At 40.7% G+C, this 19,391-nt stretch overlaps 1 protein-coding gene across 1 annotated transcript in view; it reads right to left on the reverse strand.

Moving 5' to 3' along the window:
• Positions 1-8,768: 8,768 nt before the first annotated feature.
• GUCY2F (guanylate cyclase 2F, retinal) overlaps positions 8,769-19,391 on the reverse strand; it is a 39,479-nt gene continuing 28,856 nt past the window's right edge. The window contains exons 17-20 of the mRNA XM_027904948.1: positions 17,766-17,860; positions 16,641-16,726; positions 9,046-9,205; positions 8,769-8,937 (exon numbers count right to left, since the gene is read on the reverse strand). Of these exons, the coding sequence (XP_027760749.1) occupies positions 9,067-9,205; positions 16,641-16,726; positions 17,766-17,860 (320 nt within the window). The 3' untranslated portion in view covers positions 8,769-8,937; positions 9,046-9,066. The remainder of the gene's footprint in view (positions 8,938-9,045; positions 9,206-16,640; positions 16,727-17,765; positions 17,861-19,391) is intronic.

The raw sequence follows: 19,391 nt of genomic DNA on the forward strand, positions 1-19,391 counted from the left end.
GAGTTTCAGAGATCCCCCCAATTTTTAGGGGTTTAAATGGAGCAAATGGAATTTTTGTTTGTATTGGGTGCAGGAGGGGCAGGGGGGGGAGGGGGTTGGGGAAACTATCTCCGTGGTCCTCTGGTTTTATTTTCCAACTCCTGTGGTCCTCAGACATGCACCATTGTCCAGTGAGACTTAGAGGTATGGCTTGCAAGCAGAGCTGCCAGGTGAACATCTCAAGAAGACAGAAATAAGGGCAGAAACCTTCTGCTTTGCACTTGCCCTGCCCTCTGTTTCGAGGGAGCCTGCATCCAACACAGATTTTTCAAGTCTCTCTGGGCTTTTTCTGCCCTCCACTGCCACATCCAGGGACATCTTCTAGCCTCTGCTTGAAACACCCCAGAACTTTATCAAAAGGTTCAGGAAACTGTGCTGCGTGTGACAAATCTGGTTTATCTTGAAATGCAAACCAAGTGAGACTGATGTGGTTTCTCTTACAAATATTTCCTACATGTCTGCTATACCACTGCAATAGTAGGAGGATCTATAAATCAGGTGGTGCCAAACAAGCTGCAGAATGGTTTGCTCTGTCTTCTGTGATAGTGGGGATAAAGATCATGTTTATCTCTAAATCTCCTGCTTAATTTAAATTGTGAAATTTCATCCATTCTTCTTCCTTCTTTTTGTTTTCTCTTGGGTGGAAGAATGAAAAGGAAAGTTGGTCTATCCCTCCAGCATTTTCAGTCCCTGCTATTGAAACAGAACTTGCAAAAATGACTTTAGGCTCTCAACCACCATTAAAATAATAAATTTTCCCCTTTTGTTTTCCCTTCTTTCCATCTCTTTACTGTGTTTATTTTGGGTATTATTGCAGGGAAGCTATAGTGAAGGGATTACTGGCATCATATCTACAAGGCTGATTATGATACAGGTAATCTTCAGGTCCTGCAGAAAAAGATTTCACCACAGTTAGAGTGGAGAGTATGATCTATTCTGTCTTTTGCTCCTTTTATTTTTTTTTAGGCAAATGCTGAAAAAAAAGAAGGTTGCATTCGTAATCATAGGGAGAGAAGAATTGAGTTAGAAATGCTCTATTTTTGTCATGTTCCTTAAACCCTTTGATCCTTCCCATAGCCCCTTGATCCACCACTATGTCATCCCTTATTGAAATCATGGGGTTTTTTATATTCCACAGCTGGATTCTGGGTTATTTCCAAAATGTCTTTGCTTCCTGCACACTGTGTTGGCTTTTCTTGAATAATCTAACTCCGACCCCCAGTGATGTATTTAGGATTTTTTTTTTTTTATGAAGGAAAAATACATAAATGCCTACTTAGTCCCTGAGCATGGTCCTTGCTGTGCTAAAACCATATATCATGGCAGTCGCTGTGTGCAGTGCTTTAGGTGGAATGTACTTCTGGAAGAGAAAGGTACCTGTACCATCTAACAACGCCTCTGAACCAAATAATGAAGAAGGGGATACTCTGGGAGACATAGGGAGATGTTGGAGTTATTTCAGTGGAGACAGAAAGCAGATGTAGGGCAACAACCTGAAGGAAACAACCCTGCTCATCTATCCCTTTGATTTTTTTCAAACACCGAAAATGTAATTTGCTCCTGAACATCCCCTTCTAGATTTCAAAAGTGGGATACGCTCAGAAAAAACTTTGAAGCCAGTGCACAGGCTACACTTGCACTAGGAGGTTTAGTGCACTGGGATGGTGAAATATGGGGAACACAGAAGCACAGTTAATTATGTTCAAACATGTATCACCTGCTCCCTGTCAAGCACACACAGAAGTAGTGAAGGGAGCAGCACGGAAGAGTTGAGTAAACTCCTGGTATCCTTTTTCTCATAAAAATTTCTAACCCCATAATCGTGTCATAGGTGAAAAAGATGAGCTATCTTTGATCAAACAGAATCACAGAGTATGGGAAGGGACCCACAAGGATCATCAAGTCCAACCCTTAGCCCTGCACAGGACCACCCCCAAGAGTCACATCGTCTGCCTGGAAATATTGTCCAAACGCTTCTTGAACTCTGTCATGCTTGGTGTTGGGACCACTTCCCTGACAACTTCAGGCCATTCCCTTGGGTCCTGTCACCACTCAACACAGAGAAGAAATCGGTGTCTATTCCTCCTCTTCCCCTCATGAGGAAGCCGTAGACTGCAATGAGGTCTCCTCTCAGTCTACTTTTCTCCAGGATGAACAGACCAAGTGACCTCAGCTTCTCCTCATACAGCTTCACCTCAAGGCCCTTCACCATCTTTGTTGCCCTCCTTTGGACTCTCTCTAAGAGCCTGATGTCTATTTTATATTGTGCAGACCAAAACTGCCACAATATTCAAGGTGAGGCTGCACCAGTGCAGAGTAGGATCGCTCAAACACATCCCTGGAAACATTCAAGACCAGGATGGACAGGGCTCTGAGTCACCAGATCTAGCTGCGGATGTTCCTGCTCATTGCAGGAGGGCTGGACTAGATGGCCTTGAATGCCCTTTCTAACCCAAACTGTTCTAAGATTCTATGATAAGAAAGTCATTGGAGATGGTCAAAGAAAACAGTGGTGATATGTTTCTGGCCACTGAACAGTTTGCTCACTGACATGTAGAGTATCACACAGGACAATTGACTTTCGTATTCTTTGCCTGCCCTCTGGTGGTGAATGGCTGCTGAATAATTGTATGCATATGTATCTATTTATGTATACACATATATATATCTGTACATATGTATGTAGGTACATATGCAATGACTTATATAGCATAAAGTGCTTACATCTGAATTGTACCTTGAATTTGAATGTTACAGATGCGAGCAATAGTTAATTATTGTCATTGGCTGTAGCTGTTTTTTTTAAGGCTGAAGATTTTCCTGAGTTTGTTTTAAAATTTAGCTCAGTTGGCATATTCCAGAACAAGAATAATAGAAGTATACTGAAATAACTGTTCCAGCTTGAGAGACCAGTGAGGTCTTCTTGTGTCCTTTTCTTCTCTGTGAATAAACTCTGCTGAAACCGAATGAGCTGTACAAAATCAAGGGCAACATGTTTTTTCAGAATCAGTTCTTATAAAGAATATGGGGCAACATAAAGATAACTGCCACAGCATGGATGTACCTTTCCCTGCATAATGCCAGTCTAGGGTAGTGGGAGGGCACAGAGAGAAATAACTTTGGCGCCTTACTTGGATAACAACCTGTGGTTATTCCCTCTGTTCTTTCTATGGTGTTTGGGGAGCTAAGAGTTACATATTTGGCAGTACAGGCAATCACCTCCACAGGGAGCCCACACAAGTAGGTTAAACAAAAGTTTTATTTCAACACAGTGTTCTTGGTACACGGTGCCAAGATTTCACAGACAGCTCAAAACAAGGATTGGCAGAGAATGCTGTGCTCCTGTGATGCTTTCTTATTGCAAACAACCCTGAGTCACAAAAATGCATGTTCTGAGCCAAGTCTGACCTTGCTTTAAAATCAGAATTGTTCAGATTAATAGTTTTTAGCTTTTTCTGTTAAAGCAATAATGTACTAAATCAGGGCTCACATGCGGGGAAATGTAAGCAATTTCTTATAGCACTAGACTATCAGTGCGTGATTTAACACCTCTGGTACAACAACAGAAGAAATATTTGATAAGCCATGGTTATTAAAGCAGCTAATTGCAGTACATCTGCCATCAGATATTATTCTGTGATGTTTGGACTGTGCATTTCTTCTGATGAGAAAAGACCTCAAGGCTGGAGCTTTAGCTGTACTGAGTCTGTTTGCTGCCTCCTCTTCCTGCTCATATTTTTCTGGTGAGTGTAGAGAAAGGTCAGTTGGTTTCCTGCAGGATTTCAATATTTTGAAATACTATTTCAGTTCCAGTGTTTGAATGAAAAAATAAATAAAGGAGGAAATTGTATGTGGAGATTGGAGTTGAGACATCTGCCTCCAGGGTTGCTTTGGAATTGGTGACTGGAATAGCCCAGCAGATGGGCAGCTGAGGTGTCTGGGAAACAAACTGTCCACGAGCCAGACCATTTTCCACTTGAAAACTGCAGAACATTTGCAACTTGGCAAATTTTAACAACAATAGAAAAAACAGGCTTCAGCACTTAATAAATGCCTTCTGTTCAAGACCAACTGGAATTTCATGCATTGTATTGTGGTTTCCATTTGGGCATCAGGCCTATGTGGATATAACATATTTCAGCATGGGCCCTTGGCCCTGAATTGATTTTTCCTATGCTTCTCTGAATATGTTAATGAACATGTTTCAGAAATCTAGATTTGAGAAAATGAGTGTATTTATTTCAGCATCTGTTAGTTTTTTAACTGTGCCTGATATCTGTGCTATCAAGTCTGGCTCCTGGACAGCCCCAAGTTGAGAACAATTCATGGCAAAAAGAGAATTTAATTCCTTTGAATAAAATAATTGTAATGTGTCAATGAAAGCAGGCAATAAAAGAGAACCAGCTGATAACATTTTTCTTCATTTTCAAGTTATTCTAAACAGGTCCTGTGCAGAAAAGGAGAATGCATCGCACCAAGCAATGATAGAGTGAAGCAGAACAGGACTGATGTGGAGTCAGGAAACCAAGAAGGGAATTGCATGATCAGGTTGTGTTGTACAAGAACTTTTGTGGGTGGTCCTCACAGTCCCTCCACTGGGTCCTGTGCTTTTTAACAGAATTTAGGGATGCTCAGGGAAGGAAGGAGAAGCATGGGATGCTAACATCTGCAAATAGCATGAAGTCGGGCTTGGGAAGGATCGTGAAAAACTCTAATGAATGAGAAAAAAAATTGGTGAATGAAATTTAATACAAACAGCTGTAAAGTAACGAGCATCAGAGGAAAAGCATCAGGTACTTCTTACACTGCAGAGAACATGCACCTGGTTTCATCAGTTCAGGGAACTCTCGCCTGTGGTCATTACAAGAAGACTGGAGGAGTATCCGGGTATGGGATGAATACAGAAAAGCTTCCCCTGCTCACTTGTTTCAGCAGTTGCTGGCCTAGGAGCACTGTGTGTTGCTGCTCACCCAGCAGCCGCAGGAGGCTGGAGGAGAGGATCGCAAACGCCCAGGGTCTGGAAATGATCCTTAATGCAATGGCTTTCAGTGCATTTTGGGAGATCTGCTTCAACTCTATGTGCTAATACAACCTCCCTGTACATCAAGCTCTCTGTATTCTACAGCAATCCTATAGCTCTTCTTCAGGCTGAGTTTTATTTGTAAAAGCTTTATCTAAAACCATCATTTCACAAAGCTTTAGTTTGTGTGTGAAGAGCTGCAGTTTCTCTGCCTTCGCCCATGTGTTCTTTTATTTTGATCATTTTCTACAACTACCTAAAAGAAAGCTATATCCATGTGGGGATCAGTCTCTTCTCCCAGATAAAAAAAAAAATAGGACAAGAGGAAACAGCCTCAAGTTGTACAAGGGGAGGTTTGGATAGACTGGAAAAATTTCTTCATTGAAAGGATTGTCAAGTATTGGAACTGGGAAGTGATGGAGTCACCATTCCTGGAGGTATTTAAAAGGCATACAGGTGTGGCATCTGGAGACATGGCTTAGGGGTGGACTTGGCAGAGCTGCATTAATGGTAGGACTTGATGACCTCAGAGTCTTTTCCAACCTAAACAATTCTATGATATAATTCCTTTTTATGATTCAAACCATTATTTTAAACACAGATGAGCCTAGCGAGTGCCACAGTAGGGCTTTCTAGCATGCCTGAAGAGGAAAGAAAGCATACGTGGCTACCCCAGGAAGTAATCCTTAGCCCATCTTCACCAGTGATACATCCAGCTGATGGGAGTGTGTAGGTGAAGGAGGGTTTAAGAATGCCTGTGCATAGGCCCTTGCCAGACTATGCCCTTTTCATGGATAGAAAGCAGCAGGTTGATGTGATGTTTCCCACGCATTTATTTGATGGATTCTTTGCTGGTGTGAGGACAGGATTATAGAATTATCCCGGGATTATTCATCTTCAGTTCTACTCCTGCCTTCACTCTGCTGTAGTTCCATAAACCAGAGAAACATCTTCATATTTTCTAATAAGAAATGTGCTGTGGGGAATGGTATTGCCCCCTCCTTGCATTAATATCTGCTGTCATAGGAAATTTTCCCAGACATCAGCCCTTGCAGCTGTTTGGACACCCAACCACACTGTGGCTCCTCCATGTCTTCCCAGGGTTCTTCTGCATCTCATACCTTCTTTCCCTGACTGATATACCTCTAAATCACTTTATAATCAAGTAAATATGTGAAAAGGGGGCTCCACAGATGCCTCATCTGCACAGAGAGCTGAAAAGTAAGCTGAGAAGTCAGCTGAAGGTAAATATACAAACTAGAATAAGATTTTCAGGTGGAGGGGTAGGTCTTCAAGGATCTTTATTGTCATGTTATAAATTGACTGCTGAAAATATTGTATTAAACATGAACTATATTCAGACAGTGTTTATTGCATATAAATACATCTACAGTTCTCAGTGGGTTTGCACAACTGTGTTAAAATTCACTCTATAACATCAGTGGTAAAACCTCCAGCAATCATGTGGTAGATTGTTGTTGATTGTGGTTTCTACAGTGTCCACTTCACTACCCAAGAATCCACCAAGTGCCTTGTCAACAGACAGCTGAGAAGTTTGATGTGGAGTTACAAAAATTTACATTTGCTGCTTCCAGCCCACATCTTCCTCACTGCAACATCCAAACACTGGAGCAAACTAGGAGCAAACTAACAAAATTAGAGGCTTATACAGTAATCGTAGTTAGTATAAGAAGAAATCTCATGAGTGAACCTAAATCTATCTAAACAGAATAATGTCAGAAAAATATAACTATGTTTCATGGGTTTCTATCAGTAGAGATGGTCACATTCAGGGATGAGTCCTTGGCCTCTTCCTGTTGAAATTAAGAGGAAAAAAAAATACCACTGGCTTCAAAGAGAATTAAGAATTATCCTGGGATTACTAAAGTCATCAGTTAATAGAACTTTGCTTCTCTTCTACCCTTTCCCACAGATTTACTATCTTATTCTCTAAAATAAATTCAAAGAATGTTGTTTATTTTAGAAGACTACAGGCTGAATAAAAAAAACTGTACAGAAGGATGGATTGAAATCCTCTCGTTTCAGTCATCTTCAGATGGAACATTCAGGTTGATTTACCCGCTGTGCTATGTAGCAGGACAGCACCGGAAAATGTTTTTTTACATGGGAAAATAATGGAAAAGACACGAATTATGGAGAAATCGTTTGATTTTAAACTCAAAATTTGTGCAAACCAACCCAGATAATGTACCCCCTTGGAACTGTATACTGAGGTATATTGTGTCAGGATTCCCTGCCCCATGTCTCTTCCATAGGACTTTATTTCTGAATAAATTCTTGAACAGAGGGTGAGCAGAGAGTGGAAAGTGAAAGCTTTCCTAACCCTATTTGACAGCTCAAGTTTGTATGAGCCTTTTAACAGATGTCATTCAAGGGCCAACTTCTCCCACCTTGAATATCTACTCCCATCACGAAATAAACAAAAACTCCTCTCACAAAACCAGGTGTCATAGAGTAAAATCTTATTATTGAATAACATTAATGCGTTTCCCTTCTGTTTTTGTTTTTCAGATGTTTATACTCCAAACAGCTCCTGCTTTGACAGTGTACATTTTATACTTGGTACAGTAAAGAAAATACTATGTTCCTCAGCTTTGTGATATCTGACTCATCTTGTTCCATAAAGATATTTGCAATATCCAAGGAATGTTTGCCAAGTGATTGTTGAGTCTTATTTATTATCTGAATGGTAAAGTCTGCTTAGGTTGTTCTGATGAGAAGAGTTCAGTCTGAGCTTGAGAAAGGTCTCGGTGTCCACAATGAGCACCTTCTGGTGGTAATATTCATTGAATTAACATACCTGCTCTTCTCTTCAGCCTTGAACAAGAGAGCATGATAATTCTCAGAAGTTTATTAGAAGCCAGATATTGAACAGGAATAAAAAACCCAGAAGAAGAGGCCAACACCAAAATTATTTGACCTTGCTGAAGTGTGCTCTGTGAGAAGTGCCTACAGGCCAAATGTTGACCCTTTACAGAAAGTTTTTTACCCACTGGGGGGCTTCCTTTATAGAAAAATGCCTTAGAGAACACTTAGAGATTGGGAAGGAAAAAGCATGATGTGTTTTAGGCCTTGCACTGCTTTAGTGATGTGCTCTTTGTTCCATCAGCCCCACTTTTTCAGGAAAGAAGTGTATTTTATTAGTATTACTCAGCTAATGGAACTGCATTTCAGTTTTGCAATATCTTGGCATTCTGTTTTCATCTTGCTTTGGGATAAATGCATAAGATGTTTTGCAATTGGATCTGGATTTACAAAGATGACATATTTTGACATTTTGAGCAGAATCTCGTTTTGGCATTTGAAATAAATATTGATTCATACCAAATTGTTTCAATTCAAAACTGTCATTTCAGTTTGAAAATAGCATTAAATTGGCATTTGCAGCTGAAATGTCAATTTAAGAGAATGTTTCAGCTTAAATTGACATACAGGAATAAAACATTTTGCTTCAGAATTTCCACCTGTGGGAGTGCAAAAATATTTTTTTCTTGTTGTCCAAAACATTTTTTTCCTCAATTGCAATGATTTTTATGAAACTAGAGTTTCCTACAACAAGAGAAAAACAATTATTCAATGCAAAACAGTTAAATCATTTTAGCACTTGGCATTATTGTTCAAATCCAGGCCCAAGAGCAGCCAGACTTGTTTGTGCTCCCACGCAGACTGAGCTAAAATATTTGAGTTCATCCTTGTGACAGTTGCTCATGAAGAGCATCATCACCATCATCATTAGCATCGTTTTCCTCCCCGATGGACACCCCTCCAAAAAAAAAAGCACACAAACAGCTCTGAGCTGGTGCCCAGTTTCACAAGAGAAGATGGTCAGGATTCATCTGCCTGCTCAAGTTCACCTTCTGCAAGAGCCAAGAGGCTTCATTAATTATACTGCTTTTGGGTGGTTGGGAACTAAATGGAGAGTGAGCTCTGCTGGATTGGCTTCAAGGTGTCAGTCCTGATCTTACTAATTCTTTGCTGCGCTCTTCTCAAATGTCATCCTCTTCGAAACTTGTATCAGACTCCTTCATGCTCCCCAGCTCTTTAAAGGTTGCTTTTGATAGTGTTCTCTTTGTGTCCCTCAGGACAGATTTCAGTTTCCTAGTCAGTACATCTGGCCAGTTGTGGCTGTAAAACAGAAGAGGAGAGGACAGGACAGGACAGGAAAGGAGAGGACAGGAGAGGAGAGGACAGGACAGGAGAGGAGTTGAACTAAATGGCCTTGAAACATCCCTTCCAACCCAAAACATTCTATGAATCTGTGATTCTATGGTCTTATCTGCTGGTCAGCTGCACCTTGCTAGTCTATGGTTTGGCTACCAACATGCAATTATTTGGGTGTTTACTGTATTTCCTGAACAAGAAAGAATCTTGAAGAATCTCCTGTTGCTAAGCTGAGTTCATAGCCTGAGAGAACATAACAGAAGGAGAGTCAAAGTCTTGAAGAAAAAAAAAAAAAAAGAAAAAAAAAGGAGAGAAAATAACTTGAAAAATTGAGCCTCAGTATTTCTGGGTAATTCCAGACTTTGCCCATGCAGGATACCAGAATACTCCACCTGTAGGCTTATGTACCTAAAGGTCAGCAAAGAGCAATACAGTTTGTACTAAGATTCATACACCATGGATCCCCCTCTAAACACAACAGCTACCCATCACATGGGGAGTGAAATCTCACTCCTCAGAACTCCACAATGAATTCTGAATGACTTGCACAGACTCTAAGTCTCATCTCCAAAGTGAGGCCAACCCACAGATCCTAGGGAGTCACTGACCTCTCTGTGGGACAGTTCTCTGCTGTGTCTTGAATTTAAAGAGAGAAATCCCTTTCTCCTTATCAGAAGCCTTTTAAGATGCTACGGGTAGGATTCCTCTGCCTGAGGATATTATCCAGCAGTGTTTGAGATGCCATGGTTTATCCTACCCGGTCTTCAGCTGCTATTTCATCTACAGCCTTACATAAGTGTCTTTACAAACATAGTGCTCTATGCTGAATCCCACTCACATGAGTGGGTTGGAAGGTACATGTTAAGGTCACAGATCCTACCACAGGACAAAGTATTAGAGTCACCAGTGATGCAGCCAAGAGATTTATCTTCTGGTAACTGGAGATGCACTCAGGTGTTCCTCATGCTTTGATGAACGTTTTAATCAAGATCCATCCAGAACCATCACTTCTCTTTGAAATAAGGTGTCCACCAAAGACAGCAGAGTCCACAGCCACTCTTTCAAGGTTAAAGGATTTGATTCTTGAGCATGAGGAGCACAATTGTGACCTTCCTCTAGATTCCAGACCAGATGAATACTTCTAAATATAATTACTCCAAGACGGGGATCCCTATCATACTGCAGCAAGAACCCTGTGGGACTGTCAACTGTTTATAGTCCCAAACTTATAGGATCATACACTGAGTGAATACACTATGGATCACTACATCTGAGATCCATGGAAAGTGTTCCTTTATTGCTATCAAGGAAAAATAAGGTTATTGTGGCATATTCCCTTTCACCACAACTGTCTAAAATAGATTAGCTGGAAACATCACTGAACCACCAAGCAGGCATGTTGGGAATAAGTAGCTATTGAGGACTTAATTGCCTCCATTGAAAGCTTCATGCACACAAGAAAGATTGAACTAGGACCATTGAAAAGATCCAGGTATGAATGTCTTACTGATTTTCCAGCTATTACCCATGGATTGAGCCAAGCTGGCTACTGAGGACCTTCTCTTCTCCACAATATATTACTAATCAGCCTGTGGGTGATATAAGTATTAAACAGTTATGTATCAGTAGATGTGCAGATTTTGTCAAGCAGGGTTAACCCAAGTGAGAGATGCTCGTTATCTCTGGCCTTGGAGGACTAGCTGGTACTTTTAGGTGTAAATCAGTAGAGTGGTCTTCTGTGCCTTGGAGCTTATATTTAGCAGTGAGTGTTCTCATATGGTAGTGCTTCTTGCAGGTCTCTGCAGACTGTGCCCCATGCAGATTGTGCCCTAAATACTTTTTGTTTATTTTATTTTTACTTTTCTAATGAGGAATTTCTGCCCAGGTCCTCGATAGGGAGAACCTCAAAATTTAGAAATCTTTTAAGGGAGATAAACCAGCCTAGTAACACACCCTGAGTCTTTGAAAGTTGTGGTGGGGGAGGAGGATCACAGCCAAAAGTTATCTGCTGGGTTTTAACCACTTGGGAAAATTCGATGGAGTTTTAGTCTTCATAGTAATCTGTCAGCCTGATATGGTGTATCTTAAGGGTTTGTAACCATTCTGTATCTAGGTACTCTGGGCTTTCATCCACCTCTCCTTTTTTTAAAAAAGTGGAAATTAAATACACATTAGTTCAGAGAAAATGACCAGAAGCATTATCAATGTTTTTAGGGATGCTATTTAAGAAAACCTAACTGCACATTTTCAGGGGACACCACACATGTGCATGTGTGGGTGTGCATGCTTTCATGTCAGCCTTGCTCTGGTAACACCTCCTTGATCAGACACCTCAGGTTATGCTGTAATACTCCATGTAACTTCTGAATTCCACCCAAATCATCCTAAATCCATTATTTCTTATAATTGTAGATACCATGATGATGAATAACAGAGCTGCATCCCATTTCATGTCATGAGATACGGGATTATACTAGGCAGGCGATATACATTACAGGAAAGCAACAATAGGCAATTTGGATTTTTTTCCAGGCTTGAACAGTTTTATCACTGTGTTTACCATGTACTGGTCTCTTCCTGGCACAGTGCATACCACCATTCAATGGACTGATAATACACTGCAGGTAAACACAGTAATACTGTATGCCTTTCAGGAATTTACATGATACTAGGGCATAAATTTGCTAGGAAATCACCCAACAAGGTTGGGTAGTAGCCAACAAGGCTACTGCTATCTTTAGACAGCTTCACTGCTGTTCTGAACATATTTTGAATGAGACATTTTAGGGCAATAATACGACATATTAAAAAAAATAGAAAGGAAGAAAAACAAAGAAAAAGGGGGAAAAAAAAGACACTAAAACCAGCAAAGTGCAGACACACAACATGCAAGCAGACACTAAGCAGAAAAGCTACATTGAGACTGTCCTACAGCTACTACCTCAGATCTAGGCCCTTTTGCCAAGGCTTTTTCAGCTTTCCTCCTTTTGAACTCTGCAATTTCTTCCGGGAGTAACCCATGAGCTCTATACCTGCAGTGAACAGGTAGGCCATTAGAGAAAGAACCAGTTCAGTTTCATCTGTAATAAAGAACAGACTGTAATGTAGACCAAGTGAAAGGTAAGTGTCTTCTGGTGAGAAAAAGGAAAACAAATATTGGTCCTGGTTCTGGTTTTATTTATTCCCATTTTGTATCCCTTCATCTTGACTTACTGCAAAAAGTGAGGTCAACTAATTAAATTTTAAGTGTCCAGAGGTCTCTTGGTACTCTTAGACACTTCTTCCAGGACAAGGTGAATGACTTTGTTGATTGAGGAGCACAAACTATATGTCTATCATGACTGTTTCAGAATCTATTAGACAAGATGAATCCTGGGAGAATGATTCCACTGATCCTTCCCCTCATTAATTAAAGGAAAGAAAAGAACAAAACTGCTGAGAAGACCTCACCCTTGGTTGGTTCAGTTCCTGTCTCAGTGCCTTTTGGTCTTCCAGGGGTGTTGCTTTCAGAAGCACTCTTCTCTCAAAAGTATGGGCACATTTCCTAATGGAAATCCTATTTAACTGTCCCCAGAGATAGCCAGCTGTCTCTGAAAGCTTAGTATAAAATTAACAGCCTTTCCTGAGGGAGATCAGAGGCAAGTTTCAGCTCTTTTGTCAGCTCTGTTCTACAAATGGAAATGTCTAGTCAAGTTGTCCTCCTATTCCTTACCTAAATCCTCAGCTCTGGGAACATCTTTCTTCTTTTCAGAAACATTAATCCCTGTTTATAAAGTTCCTTCTGAGTGTTGGAGCATTTAAAGCTTGGTTCAAAGGACAGGGAAGCCAGGAAGATATAATCCTGATGGGCTCAGTGAGGAATGACTTCTGGGAATCTACAGCTCAGGTGGGATTTAGCTCCCTGCCATTGGTCTCTCTGCAACAGAGTATTTTCATCTGAGCCAAATATCTTGTGTTCCCTTCTCAGCCAGTGGAGGGAAGCTGACACTGCTGGGCCACAGGAGGGGTTTATCTCAAGGTAGATACCCCTAGTGAAGCAGAAGATCTGCACCTAGCAATGATTGTTTCTCTGCACTGACTCTTAAAAGATGTGCAAGATGACCAGATCAGATGGAGGCAAATAACATTTAATAAGATTAAATCCCGACTCTTGGAGGGAGAAGAGGAATCTTTGTGTCCAGACCGTTTATGCAAGCAGTAGCAAAATTCAGCCACAGGGTGAGTGGGAGTGGTTTGTTCCTTGAATCCACTTGGCAGGACTCACCCACAGAGGCGTGGAGGATGTTGCTGCCTGTGTCTGCACAATAGTGCAGCAGGTTGTGACCTAAAGAAGGTGAAGACCTGACCAGGTAATTTAGGGATGAAGCACAGTATGAGATTGAGGTCCACCTCCAAAATTTGCTCACACAAGTATCAAATAACTGTGTGATAATGACTTGACTTTCATACAGAACTCAATAACAAGAAGGAAGATCCAGTGCAAAAATAGAACTTCCACATCTCCTGACCTCAGTAATGGCTGAGCAACTGAAGAGGTCTGGTTCTGCACACTCCATCCCATCCTCTGGCAAAAGCCCTCTTTTTGGAGACAGCTGTTATTTTTCCAAGGTCCTTTCTTCCTACCACCTTGCTTCCAAAGCCAGCAGAAGAAAATCTGTAAAGTCCTGAATTTGCTTCCTTTCTGAATACTGCCTTTAGGGTTTCTTGCTATCAGCACCAATTCTCTATATTTCTGTCAATTCTTCAGAAACCTCAGCTTGCTCAAAAAGAGCTTGTTTAAAAATAAAAGCTGAAGCAACCATATCACAAGTCAGACAGTCTTGTTCAAAGAGAGATGTCACAGCTTTCATTCCCTTTCTCCCATCAGATTTCAGAGAAGATTCTTCTTTCTCAAAATCATTAGGCCACAGCCATGATCAAAATATTCCTTTATTTTTCTGCTGTGTTAAGGGGGTCAGAAATAATTCAAAAAAAGGGATTGATTGTGAAGCAAAAAGCATCTGTCCTAAGATTTGGTGATCGGGTCTGTGAGTATGAGCCAGAGGATGTTTGGCTTTCCCCAGATAGCTCTTGTTATATGTTATATAAAGTTTATCTAGGAAATATTTTGATGCTGTTATATGAGTCCAGCTATGGAAAGACAACAGAAGTTTTTTGCTGCTGTTTGCCCAACAAGCTCTTTTATTTCTGATTTAAAAGAGCATCAGGTAAAAGACTTCAAATAGGAGCCTGAGTAGAAATCTTTTCTAGACACATCAGCAGCAACAGCAGAGGCTCTCTATCAATCAACTCCCATCAGCTCAAAAGTCTAGAAATTAGGAAATCCTTGTGAAAGTATATGAGACCATGACTTGAAACCTCCATATTTGCCAACAAGAGAGACACAACTTCATTTTTGTGCCAAGAACTGAACCATCAAGATAAGGTTGGAAAAGCAGGACATACTGTCTGACACCGATCTGATAACAGCACAGCTGATGCATGAGATGGTTCTCCAAATATTTGCCTTATTTGAACAACCAGTTACTTCTTTCTGTGATTTGACCTATGATTTCTGCAGGGTGTAACTTTCATTATGACACTTCACTAGGACAAATTCTGCTTTGTATAATTTTACTTTTTCCTCTGATTACTGTAACATTCATTCAACTGCTGCATGATGATCTATGGGGACAGAGATACTGCAAAAGAGCAGTGAAGATCTGCACCTTGGGGCAAGAGCAGAAGATCACCTCCCTCTCTGCAGTGCTACAGGTGGACTCTACAGAGGTTACACATGGATGTTCAAGACCTTGTGATCCTGGGTATATGGGAACATTTTTTTAACTTCTCTTATTTTATGCATGGACCTTATTCAATTTCTGCTATTTACAATCCATGTTTAGAAACAGCTCAGCCCTGCATAAATCTGACTTTGGTTCACAGGACCAGAGGCCAGGATCTTTGAGAGTGATGAAAAGAATCTAAACAGACCCGTAAATCATGACTTTTAGATAATAAAACCAGGATGAGAAGAATCTACTCTCAAAGTAAAAGTGTAAGTGCTTCCTTGGTTGCATGGTAAGCCAGCCCACCTTGCTAATATGGCAAAATTCCTCCAAGTTTCATATTTCCTGTGCATAATGCATCATTGGTATCAACACACATTATTCAATAGCTCATTTCCATCAAGTATTAATAGTAAAATGCCTTCAAGCCTAAGAAATATTGTCTTTCAAAATTGTCTTTCAGTAAAATTTTATTTTCCCCCTGACTGAAACCCAAATGATTTTAAAACAATGTCCCCAAATACTGTAATACTGTAAGTTCCACTCTACTCCAAGAAAGCTCTGGGATGACTCTGAGCATGGGGACTGCCCTGTATGAAACCTCCCAAGTAGTTGACTACTGCGTGCAGAGAGAGATAAAAAAAGAAGTCTTCATTTTACTAGGAGGAAATGAGATAATATGTAGAACAAGATTGATCAGGAGAAGTCAGAGTCACTTTAAGACAGACCTTGTTTGTTGTCAGACCTCTATCTCTGAGGTAGTCACTGTAGGATCTCTTTACAGTCAACAAAAGAGGCACCTCGCAAGGGCAATTCATCTTCTAATACAGACGTCCAAGCAGGCCAATCAAATCAGACACCATAGCTTGTATTTCTCTTTATTGACTATAAAGGGAGTCAAAGTTGACTGCTTTTAATGTGGGTGACTACACTGTTCTTATCAAACAAATCTGACTCCTGTTTTTTTATGTCCTGACCCCAACATCCTTTCCAGGCATACAGCAGGTAACAGCTGAACAGGCAGTACTCTGTTTGCAAAGTCAGGCAAGGCAAAGCTAGAAAATGACTTAATGAATTTTGAGTGATCAATCTTTACTCACCATCACCTGTATGGAGGCAACAACATTAAGTCTTCTGTTACCTAATGGTGCCATAATTTATAACACAAAGACTCCTTATTTTTCTACTAGAGTCAAAGGGAAGAAATACATTTATATGTTGGATGAGGTTGGTGTTTTCTGCAGGAATTCTAATGGAGGGAGAGAAAAATCTGAGTGTCACCCATACACTGATGACAACAGACCTGAAGGGTCTGTACCTGTGTGTCTCCTATATGCACACAAAGTACAAAGGGAAATTAAGGAAGGAACTCCCTGGTGCTCTATCTCCAAGGGAGTATAGGGGAGAAGCAGCAGGTTTCCATGTCACTTCTTGGGAACTGTGACTAAGGAGAGGAATTGAAGAAACCACATCACTTCTCAGTTTCAGTACTATGCCTGAACATACAAGTCACCTAAGGGAAATGATACAGACTTTGCAAACAGATAACATGGAAAGACAGGTATTCAGCCCACAAACTCCAAAAAGGACCTTTTACTGAATGTACTGAGCAATGATGAAGTCACACTTACCCTGGCCTTAATTCAGGAGGTTTAGGTAAGGGTTTCAGAAAGCCTTTTTTCCCAACCAGCCAATATGTGTCTTCTACTCCTTTACCCTAAAATAAAACCAAAAATCCAGATAAAGAGCAGCTTTCTGAATGCTCTCTGCTCAATGCGTAATTTCCTCTGGGTTTCTCTGGCTTCATATATATCCAGAGACAGACCATGGCTTGAAATCTTGGGCTGGCCTTCAGAACAGCTCAAAAATTATTTGAATTTCATTATCCTAAACCAGGATATTCATTATCCTTTTTGAAACTGTCATTTACAAATGACCACTATTGATCTGGGCCACTGAAACAACACAGTTTAACAGAAATGGGAAACTACAGGATCTCTAATCATCTTATTTGGCAGCACTAGCATTGTTATTTGAGAGATTTTACAACTCTTTCTGGACTGAGTATCAGAATATAACTTCCTCTCCCACCACTGATGATTTAGCTTTCGAGGTATGATACATTTGGTGAACTGTAGGCATCTATATCAAAGCCAATCACCCTTGGCTGAAGAAGTGGAGGAAAACATTCATCTTCACATAAACTGGACCCTGAAAGTACGTCAGGTTAATAATTTTCTAAAGTGCCAATTTATCTCCACTAACTGTGTAAAGATTTCTTTCTAAACCTGGAATAATTACCTCCGATCTCCACTTGCAGACATGTGAACTCAGATGGGATGATTCCACTTGTCAAGAAAGATTGTTGAGGGGCCCGAGGCTGTATTCAGAGCTTTAATTCTAGATGCTTAAGGCAAGTAAAGATCCTAATTCTGTCTACTAACTGTGCAAGGGTAGAAATGATGGTTGAGTTATTTAACTTGTCTTGTTGGGACACTGTGAAAAGTAACAGCTTCTGTTAAGGGTGGACTAAATAGAGTACTATATAAATGCTTATATCCAGCACATACAGCTGATTGCTCAATCCCGCAGTCCTTCAATAACCATCTCATGTACTGAAACAACTGGAAGGGAGGATTTTGGAAGGATTTAGCAGAAGAGTGGTGGATGGAGGCCAAACAAGAGCTTAATATGTAAACTTCTTAAACAAGAAGACTCCCTTGTGAGGCTCTCCACACAGCTCTGGTGCTTCTTACCCTCAGTTCTGTTTTCCCTCTAGGTATGATTTCATAGCCTTCATTCAGACTCCGAAGTGTATCCACTGTACTTTGGCTGACATGAATTCTGTAAGCTGGGAACAGAAAGCAAAACAGATGAATCACTATACTGCACATGGGCTGCAAATTCCCCACTGCCTCATACTGATGAGGAAAAGTGCTCCGAAGCATGCAGGTGCATAGCTGGTGTAGCTGTATGGTGCTCCTCTATACAGAGTTCAATGCTGACTGATGGATCCTTCAAAGCAGGGCTGTAACAAGCACAGGGGCAGAGGAGATCCACACTGGGGGCTTCCTGGAAATGGATACCAAACACACTAATTTCAGAAGCCTAGCTCAAAAAAGATAGTAAGTGAACTTTCCAGTGGCACTGTCAGCTGGATTGCTGTTTTATCTATTGCCACAGAATAACTAGGGAATGGGAAAGAAAACAAAATTAACTAACTGTCCTGCTTCAGACACCCAGCATAATTTGAAAGTTGGGATGAAGAGCAGAGAGATCGAGTTTGTAAGGGAACATAAAAAAAATGCGGCTATGATTTATAAGACATATAAATGTGGATATGTCTGGGCTTTCAATAATTGATTCTACCCAGAGCTAATATTAAGTCTGTGAAAAAAAAAAAAAGGGCAAGGGTGGAGAACCTTACTGAATTCCCATCTCCCCCAGTTTGTTTCACAGCCCTTGCTGGAACTCACTGAAATTTGTTATTGTTATGCTGGTGTGAACAAGCCAGGCAATGTTTCTAAAACTTTTTTTTCAAAGAAAAGTTCAAAGATACTTTTCTTTTTTGTTTTTGTTGAGCTTTTTTTCAGTTGTGTCAATCACATTCCCTTCTGTCTTGAAAGATGCAGGATGAGCCGATTAATTTTTTTTTCATAATAATCTAAAAGAAGAACATCAGTTGGAGTATGTAGAGGAAGGCCACACAGCTATGAGCTACATTTCCTGAGAGACTAACCTACAATTTTCCTCTTGTTATTTATCTATATGCATTTCTACTGATGTACAACAATGCTTTTGTATCTGCGGTGCTCCTGCTGCCTCCATCTCAGTGGGACTTTCTACAACCAAGGGTATGATGGAAGCAATGCCCTTGTGTGCTTCAACCCTTGCTTTGTACTGTTCATGACAGGTAAATGCATTATTTTACTGTGCAAGATCAGCTATGAAGTAAGGGTTCTCAGCACTGACTGAAAGCAAGATCCAACCTATGTCAGAGAAAACTAGGGCAAGATTCATGTTGATTTTGGTTGATGGGATTCAAATTAGAGGACTGTAGCTGGAGGGCAGGGTCGTGGAGGCAGGGTCTTAAAGGCTGACCTACAATTGCAAAGCTGATGCCCTGTCCTTCAGGATGCTTTGAATTTTGTCATTTGACTTGCCCTTTTGTCAGTTGCAATGCTTATAATTACAGATGTGCATTTCTTCATCTCTCTTGAGAAGTTAGTTCAACCACCCACCCCAGGGACTGTCCCAAATACTCACGCAGGCCCGTGGACTCCATCCGTGACGCCGTGTTCACCGTGTCTCCGAAGAGGCAGTACCGTGGCATAGTCAGCCCCACCACGCCTGCCACACAAGGACCTGAAAGACACATCATC

Source organism: Empidonax traillii, unplaced genomic scaffold (genome assembly GCF_003031625.1).
Source record: "Empidonax traillii isolate 1590-97213 ecotype Southwest subspecies unplaced genomic scaffold, ASM303162v1 scaffold1105:size522451, whole genome shotgun sequence".
NCBI lineage: Eukaryota > Metazoa > Chordata > Aves > Passeriformes > Tyrannidae > Empidonax > Empidonax traillii.